The sequence below is a fragment of the Oncorhynchus mykiss genome, chromosome 21 (genome assembly GCF_013265735.2).
Source record: "Oncorhynchus mykiss isolate Arlee chromosome 21, USDA_OmykA_1.1, whole genome shotgun sequence".
Classification (NCBI taxonomy): Eukaryota; Metazoa; Chordata; class Actinopteri; order Salmoniformes; family Salmonidae; genus Oncorhynchus; species Oncorhynchus mykiss.
In genome coordinates this window covers 46,882,649-46,903,346 of record NC_048585.1, presented here as the reverse complement: position 1 = coordinate 46,903,346, position 20,698 = coordinate 46,882,649, and the positions used below count along the sequence as shown (strand labels likewise).

Genomic DNA, 20,698 nt, shown 5'->3' with positions numbered 1-20,698 from the left:
TTTTCAGAAATGTTATCAAATGTGTTGACATTAGAATACAGAAATATTAAATGTACATAGTGCATTCGGAAAGTATTCAGACCCCTTGACTTTTTCCACATTTTGTTATGTTACAGCCTTATTCTAAAAATGATTAAATGTATGTTTTTCCTCATCAATCTACACACAACACCCCATCATGACAAAGCAAAAACAGGTTTTTAGAAATGTATAAATAAAAAACGGAAATACCTTATTTCCGTAAGTATTCAGACGCTTTGTTATGAGGCTCGGAACTAAGCTCAGGTGCATCCTGTTTCCATTGATCATCCTTGAGATGTTTCTACAACTTGATTGGAGTCCACCTGTGGTAAATTAAATTGATTGGAGGGGAAAGAAACGCACACCTGTTTAGGCGACGTGCTGCTAGCAGAGTAGAACACTTGAAAAAGAAAAGGAGAGCTGCACATTCTAGGAGCTCAGATGCAATAATTTAATAACATAATAACCAGCGTTTCGACAGACAAGCTGTCTTCATCAGGGTATAATGATAAACACTGCGTGTCACTAGTTTATATAGTGTCAAAGGACACACACGAGTATCTGTAATCATGTGGCATGATATCGTTGGTTAATTTACAGATTTAAATAGAACATATAAACAGAAACGGATAGCATACGATCATAGATACAATTAGGCTACATAGGCCTACAAACATTTAAAATTAATAGAAAAATAACAAGAATGGCTTCAGATAAACGTTGAGTCTGACGGGAACAAGGGTCTTTTAAATTAAAGATCCAGGCAGGCTCTCCTTTTTAAAAATACAATTATTTTGAAATGTTTTGTTGGATTTGCCCCAAACATAACGCTTTTTTGCCAAATTGTTTGCAGTATTAATTTAGTGTCTTGTTACAAACACAATGCATGTTTTGATCCAGCCTCAGTTTTCTATCACGGCCATTAAACTTTTTTAAAGCATTTTCCTTCCTCTTCGGCAACTGAGTTAGTAGTGACTGGGTGTATTGATACACCATCCAAAGTGTAACTTCATCATGCTCAAAGGGATATTCAATGTCTACCAATAGGTGCCCTTCTTCCTCTGCGAGGCATTGTAAAACCTCCCAGGTCTTTGTGGTTGAATCTGTGTTTGAAATTCACTGCTGAACTGAGGGGACCGTACAGATAATTGTATGAGTAGGGTACAGAGATGAGGTAGTCATTCAGAAATCATGTTCAACACCTATTGCACACAGAGTGAGTCCATGCAACTTATTTTGTGACTTTTCAAGGGCATTTTTACTCCAGAAGTTATTTAGGCTTGTCATAACAAAGGGGTTCAATACTTACTGACTCAAGACATTTAATCTTTTTTTGTTTTTTTTAACTAATTTGTAATTTTGGAACACAATTCCACTTCCACATTATGTGGTATTGTGCTACATAATCTAAATGTTATCCTTTTATAATTCAGGCTTTAACACGACAAAATGGGGACGAATTCAATGGGTGTGAATACTTTCTGAAGGTGCTCTGTACACTGTTGTACAAATGTGCAACCATACACACTTTAATATACACACTATATATAAAAGTGCTTCCTTTTTGCGTTGTACTCTTTCATCCTTTCTTTCTAACTGTCTCTTTCACCCTACCACACCATCCACACCTCTCATTTCAGACCTTTCCAGACCAGGTTAGATGAGACTTGTGGCTCCTCTCTCCTCTGAAGAACATAGCACACAATTTTCCCTTATTGCCACTGGAGACAGACTAATAACAGATACTTTGTCAGCCTGAGTGTTCCACTGTGATGCTCTTCCCCCAGCTAGAACACTCAAACAGACATGCAAGGAGGACACAACCGGGACTCGTTTTCTCTGAATAAGTGAAAGTAAATTCAGAGTGTTTGTTTCTTTTTGACATGTTTATACCTCAAACCGCAACTGACCTGAGGAAGAACTCAGTCCCTGTGGGTGGAGTCATTGCACCATATTATGGCTGTTTTGGGAAATGTCTTGAAGATATTACTGTAAACATTGATTATGTAGCAATTTAGTGCAGCTAATGCTACGGGTCACTTATCTCAAATCCATGACTATTGTGTCATAAACAGCTTTTTGGACTCATCTGTATCCTTTTGATTTCAAACAGTATTTCAGTTCATTGACAACTGAAGGAGGAGATTGATACAGACTCTAGCCTGTATTTTAGTTGTCTAACACTGAAGAATCTGTGTCATCGACAGTGGACGCCACAGCCCCAGTATTTGACAGACACCAGAGTAGTGTCTGTTTAATAGGAGGGGGAATGGGGTGATGACTGAACCCATTCATTGTCATTTGGTGGTGGCAGCGGTGGGATCAAGCAGCGATTATAGCGATTACGATTTGTGCTTACATGGGGCTCTGCGTTTTGTGCCACATCCACCGTCGTCAGCTGTGCTGTCTAAACCCTAATCTGTCCGCTATAACAAACAGCAGACGAGGGAGCAGGCGGCAAAGGGTAGGGAGGGAAGGCTTGGCCGGGGGCTGCTGTAGCAGGGGTTGTGGCCAAATTGAAAAATGAAGAAGCAGACTCCCCCCCCCCCCCCCCCCCCCCCTCTCCCAACAAGCCCCAAGATGTTGAATACTCAATTTACATTTTACTGAAGCAAGCCATTAATGTCAACATTAGTCTTTTTTTTTCTCCTTCCTTAATACGATCACCTTTTTTCTTTCTGTCCGTGTTCCGAGACGGAGTAAGTATGCGAGTGGTACTTTGATCAGTCTGTCGAAAAGTGAAATAGTTTTTATCCAAATGTCATACAGTTGACAAGACGATGACAAGCGTTTATTTATTTATTTATATAATGTTCTGCTGGACTGCTTACTGCAGATGCTGAATGTACTATATCTTTTTTTTGGAGCCAGCTTTTGCTGCTTTTTCTGCAGTAATTTAGGATCTACTGCAATAATATGTCAAGTTTACAGCATACGCCGTACATCACATAATCCATAGTAATTTGAACATTTTGAAATTCCATTCCATTAGACAACACACCTTGCATGTTAAGCGTTTGGAAGGTACATATTGATACATTCTACATTTTGTTACGTTACAGCCTTATTCTAAAATTGATTAAATAAAACAATTACCTCAGCAATCTACACACAATACCCCATAATGAAACACGTTTTTGTTTGTGCTAATTTATCAAAATAAAAAACACATTTTTACATAGGTATTCAGACCCTTGCTACATTAAGCTCATATGCATCTTGTTTCCATTGATCATCCTTGAGATGTTTCTACAACTTGATTGGAGTCCACCTGTGTTAAATACAATTGATTGGACATGATTTGGAAAGACACACACCTGTCTATGTAAGGTCCCACAGTTGACAATGCATGCCAGAGCAAAAAACAAGGCATGAGGTCAAAGGATTGTGTCAGCACAGATCTGCAGCATTGAAGGTCCCATAGAACACAATGGAAGAAGTTTGGAACCACTAACACTCTTCCTAGAGCTGACCGCCCGGCCATACAGAGCAATCGGGGGAGAAGGGCCTTGGTGAGGTAGGTGACCAAGAACCCGATGGTCACTCTGACAGAGCTCCAGAGTTCCTTTGTGGAGATTGGAGAAACTTCCAGAAGGACAACCGTCTTTGCAGCACTCCACCAATCAGGCCTTTGTTAGTGGCCAGATGGAAGCCACTCCTCAGCAAATGACATCCCGCTTGAAGTTTGCCAAAAGGCACTTAAAGACTCTCATACCATGTGAAACAACAATCTCCAGTCTGATGAAACCAAGATTGAACTATTTGGCCTGAATGCCAAGCGTCACGTCTGGAGGAAACATGGCACCATCCTACGATGACGCATGGTGGTGGCAGCATCATGCCGTGGGGATGATTTTCAGCAGCAGGGACTGAGAGACTAGTCTGGATCGAGGGAAAGATCAACGGAGCAAAGTACAGAGAGATCCTTGATGAAAACCTACTACAGAGCACTCAGGACCTCATACTCGGGGCGAAGGTTCACCTTCCAACAGGACAACAACCCTAAGCACACAGCTTAGACAATGCAGTAGTGGCTTCGAGGGAAGTCTATGAATGTCCTTGAATGGCCCAGCCAGAGCCCGGACATGACCCGATCGAACATCTCTGGAGAGACCTGAAAGTAGCTGTGCAGTGACGCTCCACATCCAACCTGACAGCGCTTGAGTGGATCTGCAGAGAAGAATGGGAGAAACTCCCCCAATACAGGTGTGCCAAGCTTGTAGCGTCATACCCAAGAAGACTCGATGCTGTAATCGCTGCCAAAGGTTATTGAGCAAAGTGCTGATTAAAGGGTCTGAATGCTTATGTAGATGTGATGTTTAATTTTTTTAATATAATTTAGCAAATATTTCTGAACCTGTTTTTGTTTTATCATTATGGAGTATTGTGTGTAGATTGAGGGGGAAAAAAACTATTAAATCAATTTTAGAATCAGGCTGTAACGTAACAAAATGTGGAAAAAAGTCGAGGGGTCTGAATACTGTTCAAATAATACCCCTTAAAGCGGTGACTTGGCATCATAAACAGCGTGCTGGCCTTGCTGTTTTTCAGAGGTGTACTTTTTCTCTTTTGTTTTTTCTTATTGTATCTTTTCTTTAGTTTATTTTTCTCAAGGGTGTGGATCAGTTTTAATATTGCAGATATATTGTTGTAATTGTATGCAATTGAAAAATGTGAAGTTTTGATTCCGGTGTCGTTTTGCGTGTCAATTCACAAACCATGTGCCATGGAATCGGTACATCGAAAATCTCTTCCCACCTATTTTGCAATCTATATGGCACAGCTGTACATTGTTTGGTCCTGAAATGAAATTGGTATATCTCTATATTTATCACAATTTTCTTTAACCATTTTTGGTCTTTAATGCAGGGCCGACAGACTTTTCCCCCCTTCCACTTGCCTCTTCCATTTTTGTGGTAATGCTGCAATTAGTTGGTTGTAATTTTGGGTAGAGCAGACATTTCCATATGTCTGTGTTAGCTGCATGTGTGACAACTACACCAGTCCTATTTATGATGCCATTTGCAAAAAATATACCTTTTTACATTTAAAAAAATATATATTTTTAATTTTTTTTTAATCAATTAGTATATTTGAGTTTAACCACTATTTGTTGTTTTTTCAGGTGGATTAAGCAACCAACTTTCTAAGGCTTGTTTAAAAAATAACAATATTTTGGAGATTTTGTTTTCAAATAACCGAAAGTGAGCAGTTCTAATCTGAATAAAGGGAAAAAAGCCATTCTTGAACATGGGGTGAGACATTCTTAATAATTTACTAGAGAACCATTTTGGATTTAAGTATAACTTTTGTATGACTGATGCCTAGGAATTCATAGGTGTTCCTTATTAACCCAGCACCTACGGTTTGAAAGATGTGCGTGTGACCACAAACTTTTCAAAGCATACCCCCACAATAAGGATTTTACTAAACACAACACGAGTGATGTTATTCTTAACCTTTCCCTAGAAGGACTCCAACGCACATTGTTCCAGGGTGAAGTTTCCCCAAGGTACAAATCTCAGATCAGCTTCCCCTCCCCCAATTACGTATTTAAATCAATCAACACCATGCGAATCCGTTGGTTCACCCTGCTAGTCCAAAGGGTATGCGTCCGAGCCAAGAGTCTGAAACCCTGATTTATCCTTCTAATTGGTCATTGTGAAGTCGTAGTGCGTAGTGATGTGTTTAATTTTAACTAATTATTTTGTATTTTTTGGGGGGGGTTATTCATCTGGAGTACCATGTGCTGTGAGAAAGCCAGTTCACATGAGACCGAGGGATGTTTTCCAAATGGCACCCTATTCCCTACATAGTGCACTACTTTTGATCAGAACTCTATTGACCCTGGTCTAAAGTAGTGCACTAAATGGGGCTATGGTCAAACATAGTGTTGCAAATAGGGAATGGGGGGGTGCGATTCCGGTTGCAACTTCGTAGAGGTTAAGTTGCATGCTGTGCATTGCATGATATGTGCCACAATGCCTTGTGGGAACTGGAATATTGGTCAAGACAGATGTAAAGGCAGGGATTAAATGTGCAACCCACATCGTGGAGTATTGTATATTTTAATCCACCCCAGAGGAAATGTATTACAAACCATGATGAAAGTTTTGGAAATGACATGGCATTCAGTCAACATGTTTTAATCTAAAATAAACTCTTATGTGGAGGATGGTGTATTGGCTTTGTATAATAGCCCTTCTGTAAAGAGCGCTCTCGTCTTTAAATATTCAGGGGGGTATATTTAAATCTATTAATCATGATAAACAGGAGAAATAACATGATTGCTTCTTCAAGTAAAATGTATTTATGATAATGTACTGTGTGTGTGTGTACATGTATGTTCACAAGTATATGTGTGTGTGTGTGTACGCCTTTGTGTTTGAAGAGCTTACCCGTAATACCTGTCCCAATTGACCTTGCCTTTCTAACTCCAGCTGACATCCAATCCCAACATCTACTCACCCCATCACCTTTGACAATTACAAGAGCCCCCCATTCCTTGATAGTAAACTGAGAGAGAAACCTGCCTGGCGATAAGGAAGGCTTCTATAATTGTCTTCTTTCATTGGCCTGTACCTTATTTATTTGAGTGGCGTTTATAGCCTTTGGAATGTTCTCTTCCTATGAACAAACGACCCTCCAGACATTTCTAACGGAGGCTCTCGCCCCTTAATCCGGGGTGAGTGAGTGACGGAGGGGGGGGTCATGACCCCATAAAGCCTGGATGGGTGCTGAAGCTCCGGACCATATCTCATTAAGGGGCGGGGTTGTAAACGAGTCTTGCCTTCACTCTCTCCCCTTACTGGAGCGATTGATTAGTCCAGGGACAATCAATGTTAATTAAGGTGTGAGGGAACCTTTTAATTGTACTGCATGAATCATTGTGTCAGCTTGCGCCTTGACCTTCTTTGATTTACATTGTGAATGAATGGCTCCTCGTTGAGAAGTAAATACATTATAGATATTGCCAGATTAACCTAGTAGATATCAGAAGATTTTGATATGAGTTTTAGATTTATGCATAGCTTGTCAAGGATGATGAAGAGGATTGACTCTCATGCATAGGGCATATAGTATATTGTGAATGGCTCTTGGTGACAAGTTATTGAATTTTAGATACTGCCAGATGAACCTAGATAGATTGAAGTGGAGATTTGGTAGTCAATACGTTTTAGATGTAGCCAGGTAAGGCGTGTAGATTTGGTAGTCAATACGTTTTAGATGTAGACAGGTAAGGCGTGTAGATTTGGTAGTCAATACATTTTAGATGTAGCCAGGTAAGGCGTGTAGATTTGGTAGTCAATACGTTTTAGATGTAGACAGGTAAGGCGTGTAGATTTGGTAGTCAATATGTTTTAGATGTAGACAGGTAAGACGTGTAGATTTGGTAGTCAATACATTTTAGATGTAGCCAGGTAAGGCATGTAGATTTGGTAGTCAATATGTTTTAGATGTAGACAGGTAAGGCGTGTAGATTTGGTAGTCAATACGTTTTAGATGTAGCCAGGTAAGGCGTGTAGATTTGGTAGTCAATATGTTTTAGATATAGACAGGTAAGACGTGTAGATTTGGTAGCCAATACGTTTTAGATATAGACAGGTAAGACGTGTAGATTTGGTAGTCAATACGTTACACATATAGCCAGTTAATGCTAGTAGATTTTGTTTGATTGTATGTTTTAAGAGATTTTTGCATAGCTTGTCAAGGAATGTTAAGCAGAGGTTCACATGCGTAGGGTATGTGACTTCTAACTCCTCTAGCTGTGGCATTGACCTTTTTGTCTACTGATGTGCACAGATGATTCGATCATATCAATCAATACACTTTAATCAAATGAGTCCCTCCGTAACGCTGGTGCGTTTTGGACTAACCCTTTTTTAAACACTGTTTGAGCTTAGGACTTCTGGATTGTACCATTTGGATTCGTTGGATTTTATCTGTAGATACCATTAGTCTGTGTAATTTACGTGGGCTGAGCTAGAGCGGTGTTTGTGAGACAAGGGCAGATCCCAAAAGGGCCCGGTAACGGGTATTTTTACGAAAACGTCTGTAGAGTCAATGGTTTGAGCACTAAGCTGAGACTCTATGATGCTCACAAGCTACACAAGAGTTGTTAGAACGTAAGGTGTTCTTGTCCATAGAAGATCATAGGAAATCCCAGGACAGCATCTATAATACTATGCTCACATAGTCGCTGTCACAAACTCCACACTGACTAGTTGGATATTCATTTTTCCGGTGAGAAAACAATTTCTGTGCTTACAGCATTTATACACTATATACAAAATGATGTGGACACTCCTTCAAGTTAGTGGATTCAGCTATTTCAGCCACTCCCATTGCTGACAGGTGTATAGAATTGAGTACACAGCCATGCAATCTCCAGAGACAAACAGTGACAGTAGAATTGTTTTAGTGACTTTCAATGCCACCTTTCCAACAAGTCAGTTCATCAAATTTCTGCCCTTGTAAAGCTGTCCCGGTCAACTGCAAGTGCTGTTATTGTGAAGTGGGAAATGTCTAGCAGCAACAATGGCTCAGCTGCGAAGTGGTAGGCCACCCAATCTCACAGAACAGGACCTCCAGGCGCCTCGGTTTCAACACTCACCAAGTTACAAATTGCCTCTAGAAGCAATGTCAGCACAAGAACTGTTCGTCGGGAGCTTCATGGAATTGGTTTCCATGGCTGAGTAGCCGCACACAAGCCTAAGATCAAAATGCGCGATGCCAAGCGTGGGCTGGAATGGTGTAAAGCTTACTGCCATTGGACTCTGGAGAAGTGGAAACACGTTCTCTCGAGTGATGAATCACGCTTAACCATCTGGCAGTCCGAATGACAAATCTGGGTTTGGCGGATGCCAGGAGAACGCTACCTGCCCAAATGCATAGTGCCAACTAAAGTTTGGTGGAGAACTGGGGCTGTTTTTCATGGTTCGGGCTAGTCCCCTTAGTTCCAGGGAAGGGAAATTTTAATGCTACAGTATACATTGACATTCTATGCGATTCTGTGCTTCCAACTTTGTGGCAACAGTTTCGGGAGAGCCTTTCCTGTTTCAGCATGACAATCCCCCCAGTGCACAAAGTGAGGTCCATACAGAAATGGTTTGTAAGATCAGTGTGGATCAACTTCACTGCCCTGCACAGAGCTGTCGTGTCTTTAGCATCATTAAACTGAAGTATTTAGTATTACGCGATTAAATTGATTAATCATGTAACTGTAATTAACTAGGAAGTTGGGGTACCAAGGAAAATATTCAGATTGCAAAGTTATAATTTCCTAATAACTTTTCAGATATTTTATATCTGATCAATTAGTCTTTGAATTAATGAATTATTTACTTTACCTCACGTTAGTCTCATTCCAAACGTAGTCTTCACTCATTCCAAACCCAGTCTTCACTATGAGTCATCCATACATCAATTGTCTTAAATAATTGATTTACTAACTAAGCAATTCACAGAAATGCATAAAAAAACAGATAAGTACAAGGAAATTATAACGGCGTTTCCCTAGTGGGATAAACCGGTATCGCGGCTTGGTGGACAAAAGGGGAAGTGGGGGCCAACTGAGATGAGACACTACAAAGTTGATAATTATAACAATTGAAATGCTGATCCTTTGCACATGAACGCTCACTCATACGGGAACAATTGCAATCAATATATATATTTACGCTCAGTGTGTCGTCGGGATCTTTGTTGAAAAGTTTGTTTCTATTGGAGAGTTTTCGTCCTCTCGCTCTCTCTCGCTCTCTCTCGCTCTCTCTCTCTCGCCTGGTTAGAGTGGATTGTTCAGAGTGACATTCATTCATGTTTTTGTAGAATGGATGTTTCGGCGGTTGTCGTTCTTCGCGTTCAATGATACCGAATTCCTAGCTGCAGACTAATAATTAATATCAAAGACTTGTTCTTATTCTGCCGGTATCGATAGTCTAAGAGTTTAACCACGTGGTATGGTTAAAAGATTCAGCAATGGTCTGCAACCTTTGTCCTCTCGTAATGGAGAATAACATGGTCAAGTGAGAATTTCTCAAAGTTGGGGTTTACTCAGGAGTTGCAGAAAAGGGCCTGTCCCAGGATGCCCGACCCTAACTGTGCTCATGGGCGGTCCTCTGATTTAGTTAAACTCAAAAGGGAATTGGAGTTTCCTTCATTAACCTCTCTGGGATAGAAGGGACAGTCGCATCACACTTGGCCAATTGCCAGGGAAAATGCAGAGCGCCAAATTCAAATAAAATGATATAAAAATCTAACTTTCATTAAATCACACATGTAAGCTACCAAATTAAAGCTACACTTGATGTGAATCCATCCAACATGTCAGATTTCAAACAGGCTTTTTGGGCGAAAGCATAAGATGCTATTATCTGATGATAGCACAACAGTAAACAAAGAGAGAGTAGCATATTTCAACCCTGCAGGCACCACACAAAACGCATAAATAAAATATAAATCATGCCTTACCTTTGACAAGCTTATTTTGTTGGCACTCCAATATGTCCCATAAACATCACAAATGTTTTGTTCGATTAATTCCATCAATATATATACAAAAGGTCAATTTATTTGGCGCGTTTGATCAAGAAAAAAAACGGTTCCAACCTGCGCAACGTCACTACAAAATATCTCAAAAGTTACCTGTAAACTTTGCCAAAACATTTCAAACTACTTTTGTAATACAACTTTAGGTATTTTTAAATGTTAATAATCGATCAAATTGTAGACGGGACAATCTGTGTTCAATACAGGAAGACAACAAACTAACGCTACTTTTCTAGTCATTCGCCTTCTCAAAAAATCCACTTCAAATGACACACATTCAAAATGGCCGTACTTCTTCATCACACAAAGGAATAACCTCAACCAATTTCTAAAGACTGGTGACATCCAGTGGATGAACTACAAACAAGTCCCTTAGAAATCTAGTTTCCCAAAGAAAACTCATTGAATAGACAGTGACCTCAAAGCAAAAAAATCGGAATGCTTTGTCCTCGGGGATTTGCCTGCTACATAAGTTATGTTATACTCACAGACATGATTCAAACAGTTTTAGAAACTTCAGAGTGTTTCCTATGCAAATCTACTAATAATATGCATATTTTATATTCTGGGAATAAGCAGCAGGAAGTTGAATTTGGGCACGCTATTTATCCAAAAGTGAAAATGCTGCCCCCTATCCCGAAGAAGTTTTAAACAGTCCAAAATCACATTACACAATTTTACAAACAGTATCATCCTCACTCATTCATTTTATACAACAATTAGATGTAAACCTCATATCTGAGGCTATTATATAAACAGCGTTATGGTAATGTGGCCGCACCGTCTCCCATGAGCTTCACCAAAATGTAACAAACGGACCAGTTCGTAGCTGTATTCTTCACCGATCTTTTATACCTTCTCCGGAACATAAATGTTGTTCGGACCTCATGTTCTGTGAGGTTGAGGAAATTCCTTTGTTCTCTATGAAAATTCACGCTGTCTCTATACTGTGGCCATGAGGAGATACTCTCTTCGAGGAATTTACGACCTCTCTGACCACAGCAGCCTAGTTGTAGGAGGCAGGGAGAGGGGGATGGGGCTTGCTGTACCCAAAGAGGGCAACTTCATGACAGAGCACTGACCTCAACCCCATCGAACACCTTTGGGATGAATTGGAACGCCGACTGCGAGCCAGGCCTAATCGCCCAACATCAGTGCCCGACCTCACTAATTCTCTTGTGGCTCAATGGAAGCAAGTCCCCGCAGCAATGTTCCAACATCAGTGGAAAGCCTTCCCAGAAGAGTGGAGGCTGTTATAGCAGCAAAGGGGGGACCAACTCCATATTAATGCTCAAGATTTTGGAATGAGATATTCGACGAGCGGTGGACCTTAATGGATGGATCTGTTTATGTCAAATTGTTTGCTGTTCTGCTTGTCGCCCTGGTTGTCCTGAAAAGAAAATGGTAAAACCATTCAATGTGAGGCTAAATATAAGGTCTGGACAAGCAGATAAATGGTCAGATACTGTAAATGAAAAGTCTTATTTTTTTTGCTGGGATCTATGGACTGATGGGGTTAAGCATGTGATGGTAAATTTTGTGCAGTAAGCGGTGTCATTACGCCTGGCGACATCATCGGGTGCATGTGGTGGTTGAGCTTTGATTGATGAATGCCAAAAGTAAAATGGCACACGTAAGACACTGCCAGACAAGTAATTGTGTTGATAATGAAAGCCGAGGTGAAGGCTCTTTCGTGTCTGAGCCGATTTTGCACTCGGCCGACTGTTTCCTGTCCCCATCCGTCATACCCTGATTATCAGTCTGCACACAGTGCAAATTCATATCACGGCAGAGAAATTGACTATGTCCCAAATTGCACCCTATTTCCTACATAGTGCACTACTTTCAACCAGGACCATATGCCTTTGGTCAAAAGTAGTGCACTATAAAGGGCATAGGGTGTCATTTGGATATTGACATTGTTTTAGCCTTATTCTTCTCGTCAAATGGATGATTCTACCATTGACAGCATGGCAAGCAATGTCCACAGAACCCGCAAATGCATCGACCTCTTAATCTGAGCAGCGAAATGAAATGGGAATTAATTCTAGTTCATTAACCACATGCTAAATATTTATAATATTTGCCAATGTAGCAACATCAGCGTTTGATTGGGCACTTCTGGATATTGACTTTATGATTCTATTGTCAGTATTTCTGAATCCACAAACACACACTGTAAGGTTTTACACATGCTGTAAAACCATCATTTGGATCATCCTGGATGGTCAGTCCTCGCATCCATATGTCTGTCTATGAATTTGAGTGTTAACATTTCTCTTGCCCTGTCCCTCAGCTGTTGACCAAAAACGATTGCAGGCTGACTGCTTTGTTGTTTGAATCCCAGGTTGCCCCGTTAACCTGACCTTTCTCTTCCCTTTCAGATGTAATAATCGGACCCAGTGTGCTGTAGTGGCTGGACCAGATGTATTTCCTGACCCTTGCCCCGGAACCTATAAGTACCTAGAAGTCCAGTACGAATGTGTACCCTACAGTACGTATCTCTTCATTCTCTTGTGTTTCTCGAAGCAGTTCATCGCTTTATCCCATATTGCACGCTATTCCCTATATAGTGCACTTATAGGACTTTGGTCAGTAGTGCACTATAGAGAGAATAGTGTACCATTTGGGACAAAACCTGTAACAAAGTACATGATGATTTCTGCATTGTAACTTCCTTCTTCATCACGCTTAATTTTCATGTAACAGCAATGCCACTTCACTCTGTCATATGCTAAAATGTATGATTATGTCATTTAAGTAAATGTGGTCACTTTTTAAGGATGCAACAATAAGAAGGGGTCTGAAGTGAGGTAGCATGGGTGCTGGGAAATGTCAGTATCTGATTCCGGTAACCTCTATTGTGCAGGACTATCGATTGTGCCCTCAATGTAATGTGAAAAATGAAAGTTCAAATTCACTTTAGCGTGTCAAAATGATTACCTTTATTCCAAACCCTGGTCGATTTTTATCTCCGACAATATCTGTGTGAATGTCTGATCTATTTTTCTCCTTTATCCAACTCATTTTGTATCTTCATGTATGAATAACACATTGTCAATGATAATCCAGCACATGCCATATTGGGCTTATAAGAAATACATGTTATTAGATTGCTGATGGGCAGTGTATTGATTGCTACGGGGATCTGGTATACAAGTGAGGCATTGGATTCAAGCGAGATTAAGATCGAATGTAGGATTATACTTCAAAGGGCTATCATCCATACATAACATGTCAATGTTGATGTCATTCTTATTCCACCTGTTCTTCCTTTAACAGTGCTTTTAGACAGCTGACAAGACAGACTACTCTGTCAGAAGAGGTCATTTTTAATGATGGAACCACATAAATAGCCCTATATGACGTTGAAAGATAACCAGATGTTTTGCAATTGGTCAATTGATTTGCTCACACACATAAAATGAAAATATTGCATCGGTCATCAACTGATCCTTTTCTGAGTATTCAGCCTCGGTTCTAAGCATTGAGAAGGGAGCTAACGGAACTGTCGGAGCTATTACCAACTGTGTCCAAGTTAGTCCTTTAGCCTCAAAGGAAGTTTAGCTTTATTCGAAATGCAGTCAGGTTTTTAGCTGCCGTGTTCAATTCAATTCCAACAGAACTCAATTGTATTAGCTTAGCTTCTAGCTAGGCCATTTGTTTCACAAACACACTTCGTATATGGGATGAGAGACCTAGGCCTGAACCTTTTAAAACCTTCAAAACCGCATGCCTTTCAGCCACAGTGGCATCATAGCATGACCGAAGCACCCCAAAGGTATCCATGGGTGAACTGGAAATGGAAAAGGTTTGAAGTGTGAATGGAATACCCAGCGTGTAGACCGGGTTAAACAGACAAACAGGAAGAGAGGATGTGGTCACTGGAAGTGCACGGCCATTATCATACGACCTCCCACATTGTTTCGCTGACCTCGAAAGGAGAATGTTTTTTGCTGTGAAAGCCTGTGGTACCGAAATGTGTCAAAAGCTAACCACATGGGATTTAGAAGCTATTGTAATTTGGAATGAACTGGATGTGTCAGTTAAAGACAATTATATTTGCTGCCATCCGGCTTTGTGCCTTTGGAGAATGGATAGTATCATGCTGCGTTTCAAATGAAACAAATGCCACATATCAGATGTTATTTCATTTTGCGGTGCTTTTATCTACGTTTTCTATATACAAAAATCTGAGGTGATTATGCAATGAAAAGGCAGCCTGTCAGAAACTATATATTGGATTTTAAAAAAAGCTCTAATTTCCACAGTGGTGGTTCTTATCGTAAGATTATCCACCATACAGTGCTTGGATATATTTGAGCCACAACCCATTTGTTCAGTGGTAGCATTGGACTCAACAGTCCACATCAAATAATGGATCTTCTTCCCTGGTGGTGAATTCAGACACATCCTACAGTAAGCATCCCTCTCTTTTCTTAGAATCAGTGTTTTGTTTTGTATTAAACACTGTTGATTACAACCACCTCCCCAGCATCACAATTGCAACTCCATTTCAGAATCCATCAATACATTCCTATAACAGCTCCAGTACTGCAATACTGATGTGAGCACTTCTCAAGACACTGAGAAGACATAGAGGGCTAATAACTAGGATGGCCAAAAGCACTGACTTGTTTGTGATTTTACGAATCGCCAGTTAAATGAGTAACATGTTAGGAAAAATAGTGCATTTGAGATGAGGCAATTATGGGCAGATAGATGGTATAAGGAGGAATGTGTGGTAAACCAGCCCCCCACACCCAACCCTACTCCAGAACCATACCCCTGCACCCTTCTCCCGAACCATACCCCCTCACCCAACCCCATCTCCAGCCTATCACCAGACAGACTGACTGAGAGACTAATAAGAGGACCAGCCACCCATGGTGTGAATTCTCCTCCAGCCGAAAAATCTCCACAGTATATCCCACTGACAAGTTCTCTCTCTTGTTCTCTCGCTCTTGTTCTTTCTCTCTCGTGTTCTTTCGCACCCTCTCTGCCTATATCTCTCTCTCTTCCTGTGGAAGATGTTTTCATCAGTATTCCGGTGCTGAAAGCAGGCACTGTCAGAATAAGTTACAGCTCCTCTCTCCATCTTCCATGAGCAGAGGAGAAGGGCTCCATCAGACCCACACCTGCAATAGTAGTGAATGAGACGCTGCAGAGAGCTTCACTCTGACCCCATATGATATCGTTTTGATTAATTGGCGATTTCAATTCACACCATGAATTGTAATGGCGGTTATTTTGGGAGCTAGCCACACCTGTGTTTGCCTGTGATTTGGAGAGATGCAGACCAATAGTCGGAATAATCATTTGAGATAAGAGCTTCCTTTTTCTAGTCGGTCCAAGACGACAAGACGGTGCTGAGTCGAAGGCAATCATGCTGGCGCAGAGCCCATGTGTGTCATGATGATAGAGTCATTTGGAGAAACCAACTCTACTTCTATACCGCTTCTCGTCGGTAAACAACTACTTTCTGATATTGCCACGTTGCCAATGATATAAGCCGTCTTTATGTTCGCGTCAGCATGAACTTGTGTTTCCTCCAACGCGAGAACACTCACATACCTCCCCTGTGCTTCCCTTGTTTAGACGTGCTCTGCCATGCAGTTTGTGGATTACTACGGCTACCCTTTTGGAATGAGTGATGCGCCCGTCGTCCTGTTGTGATGATGACCTATAACCTTGACTCTCAGGCCCTGTTTGAATACTCTTAAAAACGCCTCGCTCCTTCAACCCTTCCTTGAAATAATCACTGATATAACGTGCATGGGTTGATCAGTGCAAGCGTGTCACCGCATCGCTTTCACCAATCATACATTGTGTCAAATCAGTGGTTTGCTCAAGGACGGAGGAAGGAAGGATACACTTTAAGACTATTCAAACCGGGCCCTTGATTCAAATTCTCTCATGTCTCCAGAAAGATTCAGAAAGACTCCGCTCCCGTCAGTCCCGTCCCTCGCTTATCAAAATGTTTGTTCTTTAACGAGCAGGTCCCAGCCCAATCTTTTAGAGGTCAACTCTGTTTCCCAGTAGCCCTCTGACCCCACTCTTTCATAACTTTTAATGAATCCATATAGTCATAACACCTCAGAGTGCTCCTTAGTTCCCCGCAGGGTCATGAAAGAAAACACATCCCCCTGTTGAAAAGGCGGCAGTTTCCCTTGTGGAATGTTTGGCCGATCACCAAACTCCCTTTGGAGGGAAAAAGAGGGGGTTGCAACCTGGCATCGGCCTTTCCCAACTCCCTACCTCCTCTATGACTAATTAGATGGCGAATGTACTGACCTTGATTTCTGCTGATAAATCCCGATACGAGGTAAAACCAGAGCTTTCCTGTTCTTGCACGCTAATAAATACATTGTAAAAAAAAAAGTTTAAAAAAAGCCACAATGCACAGCGGGATCCCGCCAGCTCCGAAAACGGCTTGTGTGCACGAGCTAAGCCAAGATGTATAATCATGTAATCAAGACCTTTTTGAGTTGGCTGAAATGAGGTAGTCAGTCCTCAGCTATAAGTTGTGGCGCACAGCCACGTACTTTTGCCCGACAATAAGCCGTTTTTATTTATTTATTTCTGCCCCTAATTATTTCTGCATGGACGAGCAATCAATCCTTAATAAGCAGAAACCGGTTCGGCGGCCTAACCGAATCAAGCAACTGATTATTTTTGGCACAACACTCAGCACCTGCCTGGTGCTGAGACGGCAGATAGAAATGTGAAATCAATGCGGCGCGTGGGTGTCGTTTACAATGCCGCCCCCACAAAATGTGGTGTCATTACGGGCGACATTACGCCACAGTCACACCTTTAGTAAACAGCACCTGTGTGAACGGACTGTTTGGCTGACCAGGCACTTTTTAATAGTCAGCCGGGCTCCCTGAGGCCTGTAGCGAGATTGATTTCAAATCTGATTTGAGATGGAAAATGATGACATGAAAACGTAAAGTCTTGGCTAAATGCTTAAGAGGAAAAGACAAATTGTCTGTGTCAGTGTAACCTTCTGTCATTCACACCGCAAGTAATGGCATCAATATCTAGCCTATGATGTATAATTGCATATGTATTCATCTTTATCAGATAAACAGTATATAACTAACTCAGTCAGTCATTTAGTCGTCAGTTGTATATAAGGCATTCACACACAGGCACCAGCATTAGCCTACAGACTGACAGGGAAGGGAGTCTTGTCACCTGAATGACTATATCTACCTATCCTAATGTGTGAAAGGGGGATTGCAGTGCTATCATATCGTTTGGTGGCAGCTGACCACCCTGCAACTGGGGAAAGCTTATGATGATGGCTTATGGTCTTACTGTGTGTGTGTGTGTGTGTGTGTGTGTGTGTGTGCGCAAATATAAGGGGGAAATAAAAATCAATGACTTGTATCTTGAATGTCACAGTCATTGGTTTGAACACTGACAAACTGATTATGTCCATGGTTAGGCTCCCAGATCCGTAGGCTCCCAGATCCACAGTCATTGTGTTTTGTAATTAAATAATCGCATTGTTGCTAATTGATTAAAGGGAAAATTCCAAATGTTCAACATCAAGTTGATCATCTCTAGAACCACGTGAAAATGGTGCGTTTCTATGTTTTGTAGTCAAATAGATAGATAGATGCGTTTTTTCCGATGACATCATCCAGAGAGACTGATGATGTCGTCTGGTGTGCATCGTGTGATTTTAACCAACTGTGAGCAGGCGAAGGCTACTTACTAAGAGGAATACGTACTAATACAGTGTTGAATGCACTGACTTCTCACTTCAACAAGGATACAGTGTGTAACTTAATTATCATAGAGGATACATGGAAAGGCGAGGGAAATTAGAAGACATTAATGCATGTATTTTCCTGCATTGTTCTAGTAGTGGGTCAGTAATTGCCCAGGAAGGGTGTGATTACCAATGTGGATAAATGGAGGTGTTAGAGGTGAATCTGGGCATGTGGAAAAATGCTTTCCCCCCACTAATAGCCATGTAATTTATCAGGTCCTCGTTCTGGCCTCTATCTTTTGGTCCTTCATGGGCAGAAACACAGGCACACGCGTATGCACGCAGGCACACACACACACATTTTTGACATGGGTGCTAAGTTCAAAGAAAAGAGAGACACGCACGAACACAAGGGATGCTTAGTGCCAGGGCTATCACTCTGATTGGCCTCATTGGGGTCTCTCTCTGCGATATCGCCCTGCTAATCCGAGTTCCTACAGTGTCTGGTGTAATGAAGCCCCCTCTTTCTTCTGTGTTCTCTCACCAAACACTCTTTATCGCCAGACTAAAAGCTTTCTTATTTCCCCTCTGCCTGCTTTCACTTTCCTGCTTCCCTTCTGTAATGTCAAGGTTTCTGGAATCAAGGCGTGTTCAGGAAGTGAAATTAAGTTATTTCTACTCCAATTCCGGTCCATGTTCCTGAAAATGTATTTAATCATTATTTATTTTGCTTGTGTTATTTTCCCCTCTATCGGTCTGTCTGCTGCCTCTCCCTGGTGTATGACTGGTTGGCTGTGCGCCAAGTCTTTGCACCTGTCTCTCTCTCTCTCACACACACACACACACACACACACACACACACTTGAAAACACACACACACTAATGCTCACACACACACACACACACACACACACACACTGGCGGCTTCCTGCACTGTCAAGGTTATGAGAGAGCACAGCTACTGCTCCCAGGGAGGGAGAGCAATAGAGGAGAAAAGGAGAGAGAGAGGAGAGGAGGGAGGGAGGGAGAGGGAGAAATGGGGGACAGAGGAGAAACGAGACAGAGGAGTATACAAGAGGGTCAGGGGCGGAAGAAGGCTGAGGGTCAGGGACGGAAGGAGGCTGAGGGTCAGGGGCGGAAGGAGGCTGAGGGACAGGGGCGAAAGGAGGCACAGGAGGCAGAGACTTAGACCGAGCAATTGTACCTGTGACCCAACCCCCCCCCCCCCCGCCCCTCAGGGAAAAATAATAGAAATTGTATACATGACCCCCCCCCCCCCCCCACATGCTATTCAAAGCCCTCTAATTTGTGTCATTAATTAAGATGTGGGAGTCTAGTCACTGTGCCCTCCTAGGTTCAGAGAACAGGAAGAAAGGAGGGGAAGAAAGAGGGTGAAATATGACCAAAATGGCCTCCACTCAGCCATGAATCTCTATTAGCGCCTAATGATACCATTCTGCCACCTCGTTGCTATAATGATGAAATTGTGAAATGTTAATTATTTAAATGCAGATCCATACAGCTGTCGTTCACGTGGGCATGGCTATCGAGGGCTTAAGAGGGTTACAAGGTCACTAAAGCCTTTAGCATTATGCAGAAGCCATTATTATTTTTGCGATTCCAAAATTCTAACATACACTACCGGTCAAAACTTTTGTAACAGCTACTCATTCAAAGGTTTTTCTTTATTTTTACTATTTATTACATTGTAGAATAATAGTGAATACATCAAAACTATGAAATAACACATATGGAATCATGTTGTAACCAAAAAAGTGTTAAACGAATCAAAATATATTTTATATTTGAGATTCTTCAAATAGTCACCTTTTACCTTGATGACAGCTTTGCACACTCTTGGCATTCTCTCAACCAGCTTCATGAGGAAGTCACCTGGAATGCATTTCAATTAGCACCTTAACAATTAATTTGAGGGATTTATTTCCATCTGAATGCATTTCAGCCAATCAGTTGTGTTGTGACAAGGTAATGGGAGGTATACAGAAGATTGCCCTATTTGGTAAAAGACCAAGTCCATATTATGGCAAGAACAGGTCAAATAAGCAAAGAGAGACGACAGACCATCGTTACTTTAAGACATGAAGGTCAGTCAATATGGAACATTTCAAGAACTTTGAAAGTTTCTTCAAGTGCAGTCGCAAAAACCTTAAAGCGCTATGATGAAACTGGCTCTCATGAGGACCGCCACAGAAATGGAAGACCCAGAGTTACCCCTTCTGCAGAGGATAAGTTTATTAGAGTTACCAGCCTCAGAAATTGCAGCCCAAAGAAATGCTTCAGAGTTCAAGTAACCGACACATCTCAACATCAACTGTTCAGAGGCGACTGTGAATCAGGCCTTCATGGTAGAATTGCTGCAAAGAAAACATTACCATAGGACTCCAA

General features: G+C 41.4%; 1 protein-coding gene across 16 annotated transcripts in view; it reads left to right on the top strand.

The window, feature by feature from the left end:
* The window catches only part of LOC110500600 (adhesion G protein-coupled receptor L3), a 313,269-nt gene that overhangs the window by 127,209 nt on the left and 165,362 nt on the right, over positions 1-20,698 (top strand). For all 16 annotated transcript variants that reach the window (XM_021578039.2, XM_021578040.2, XM_021578038.2 and 13 more), the window contains exon 5: positions 12,954-13,063. In XM_021578039.2, coding sequence (XP_021433714.2) covers positions 12,954-13,063 — 110 coding nt within the window. The remainder of the gene's footprint in view (positions 1-12,953; positions 13,064-20,698) is intronic.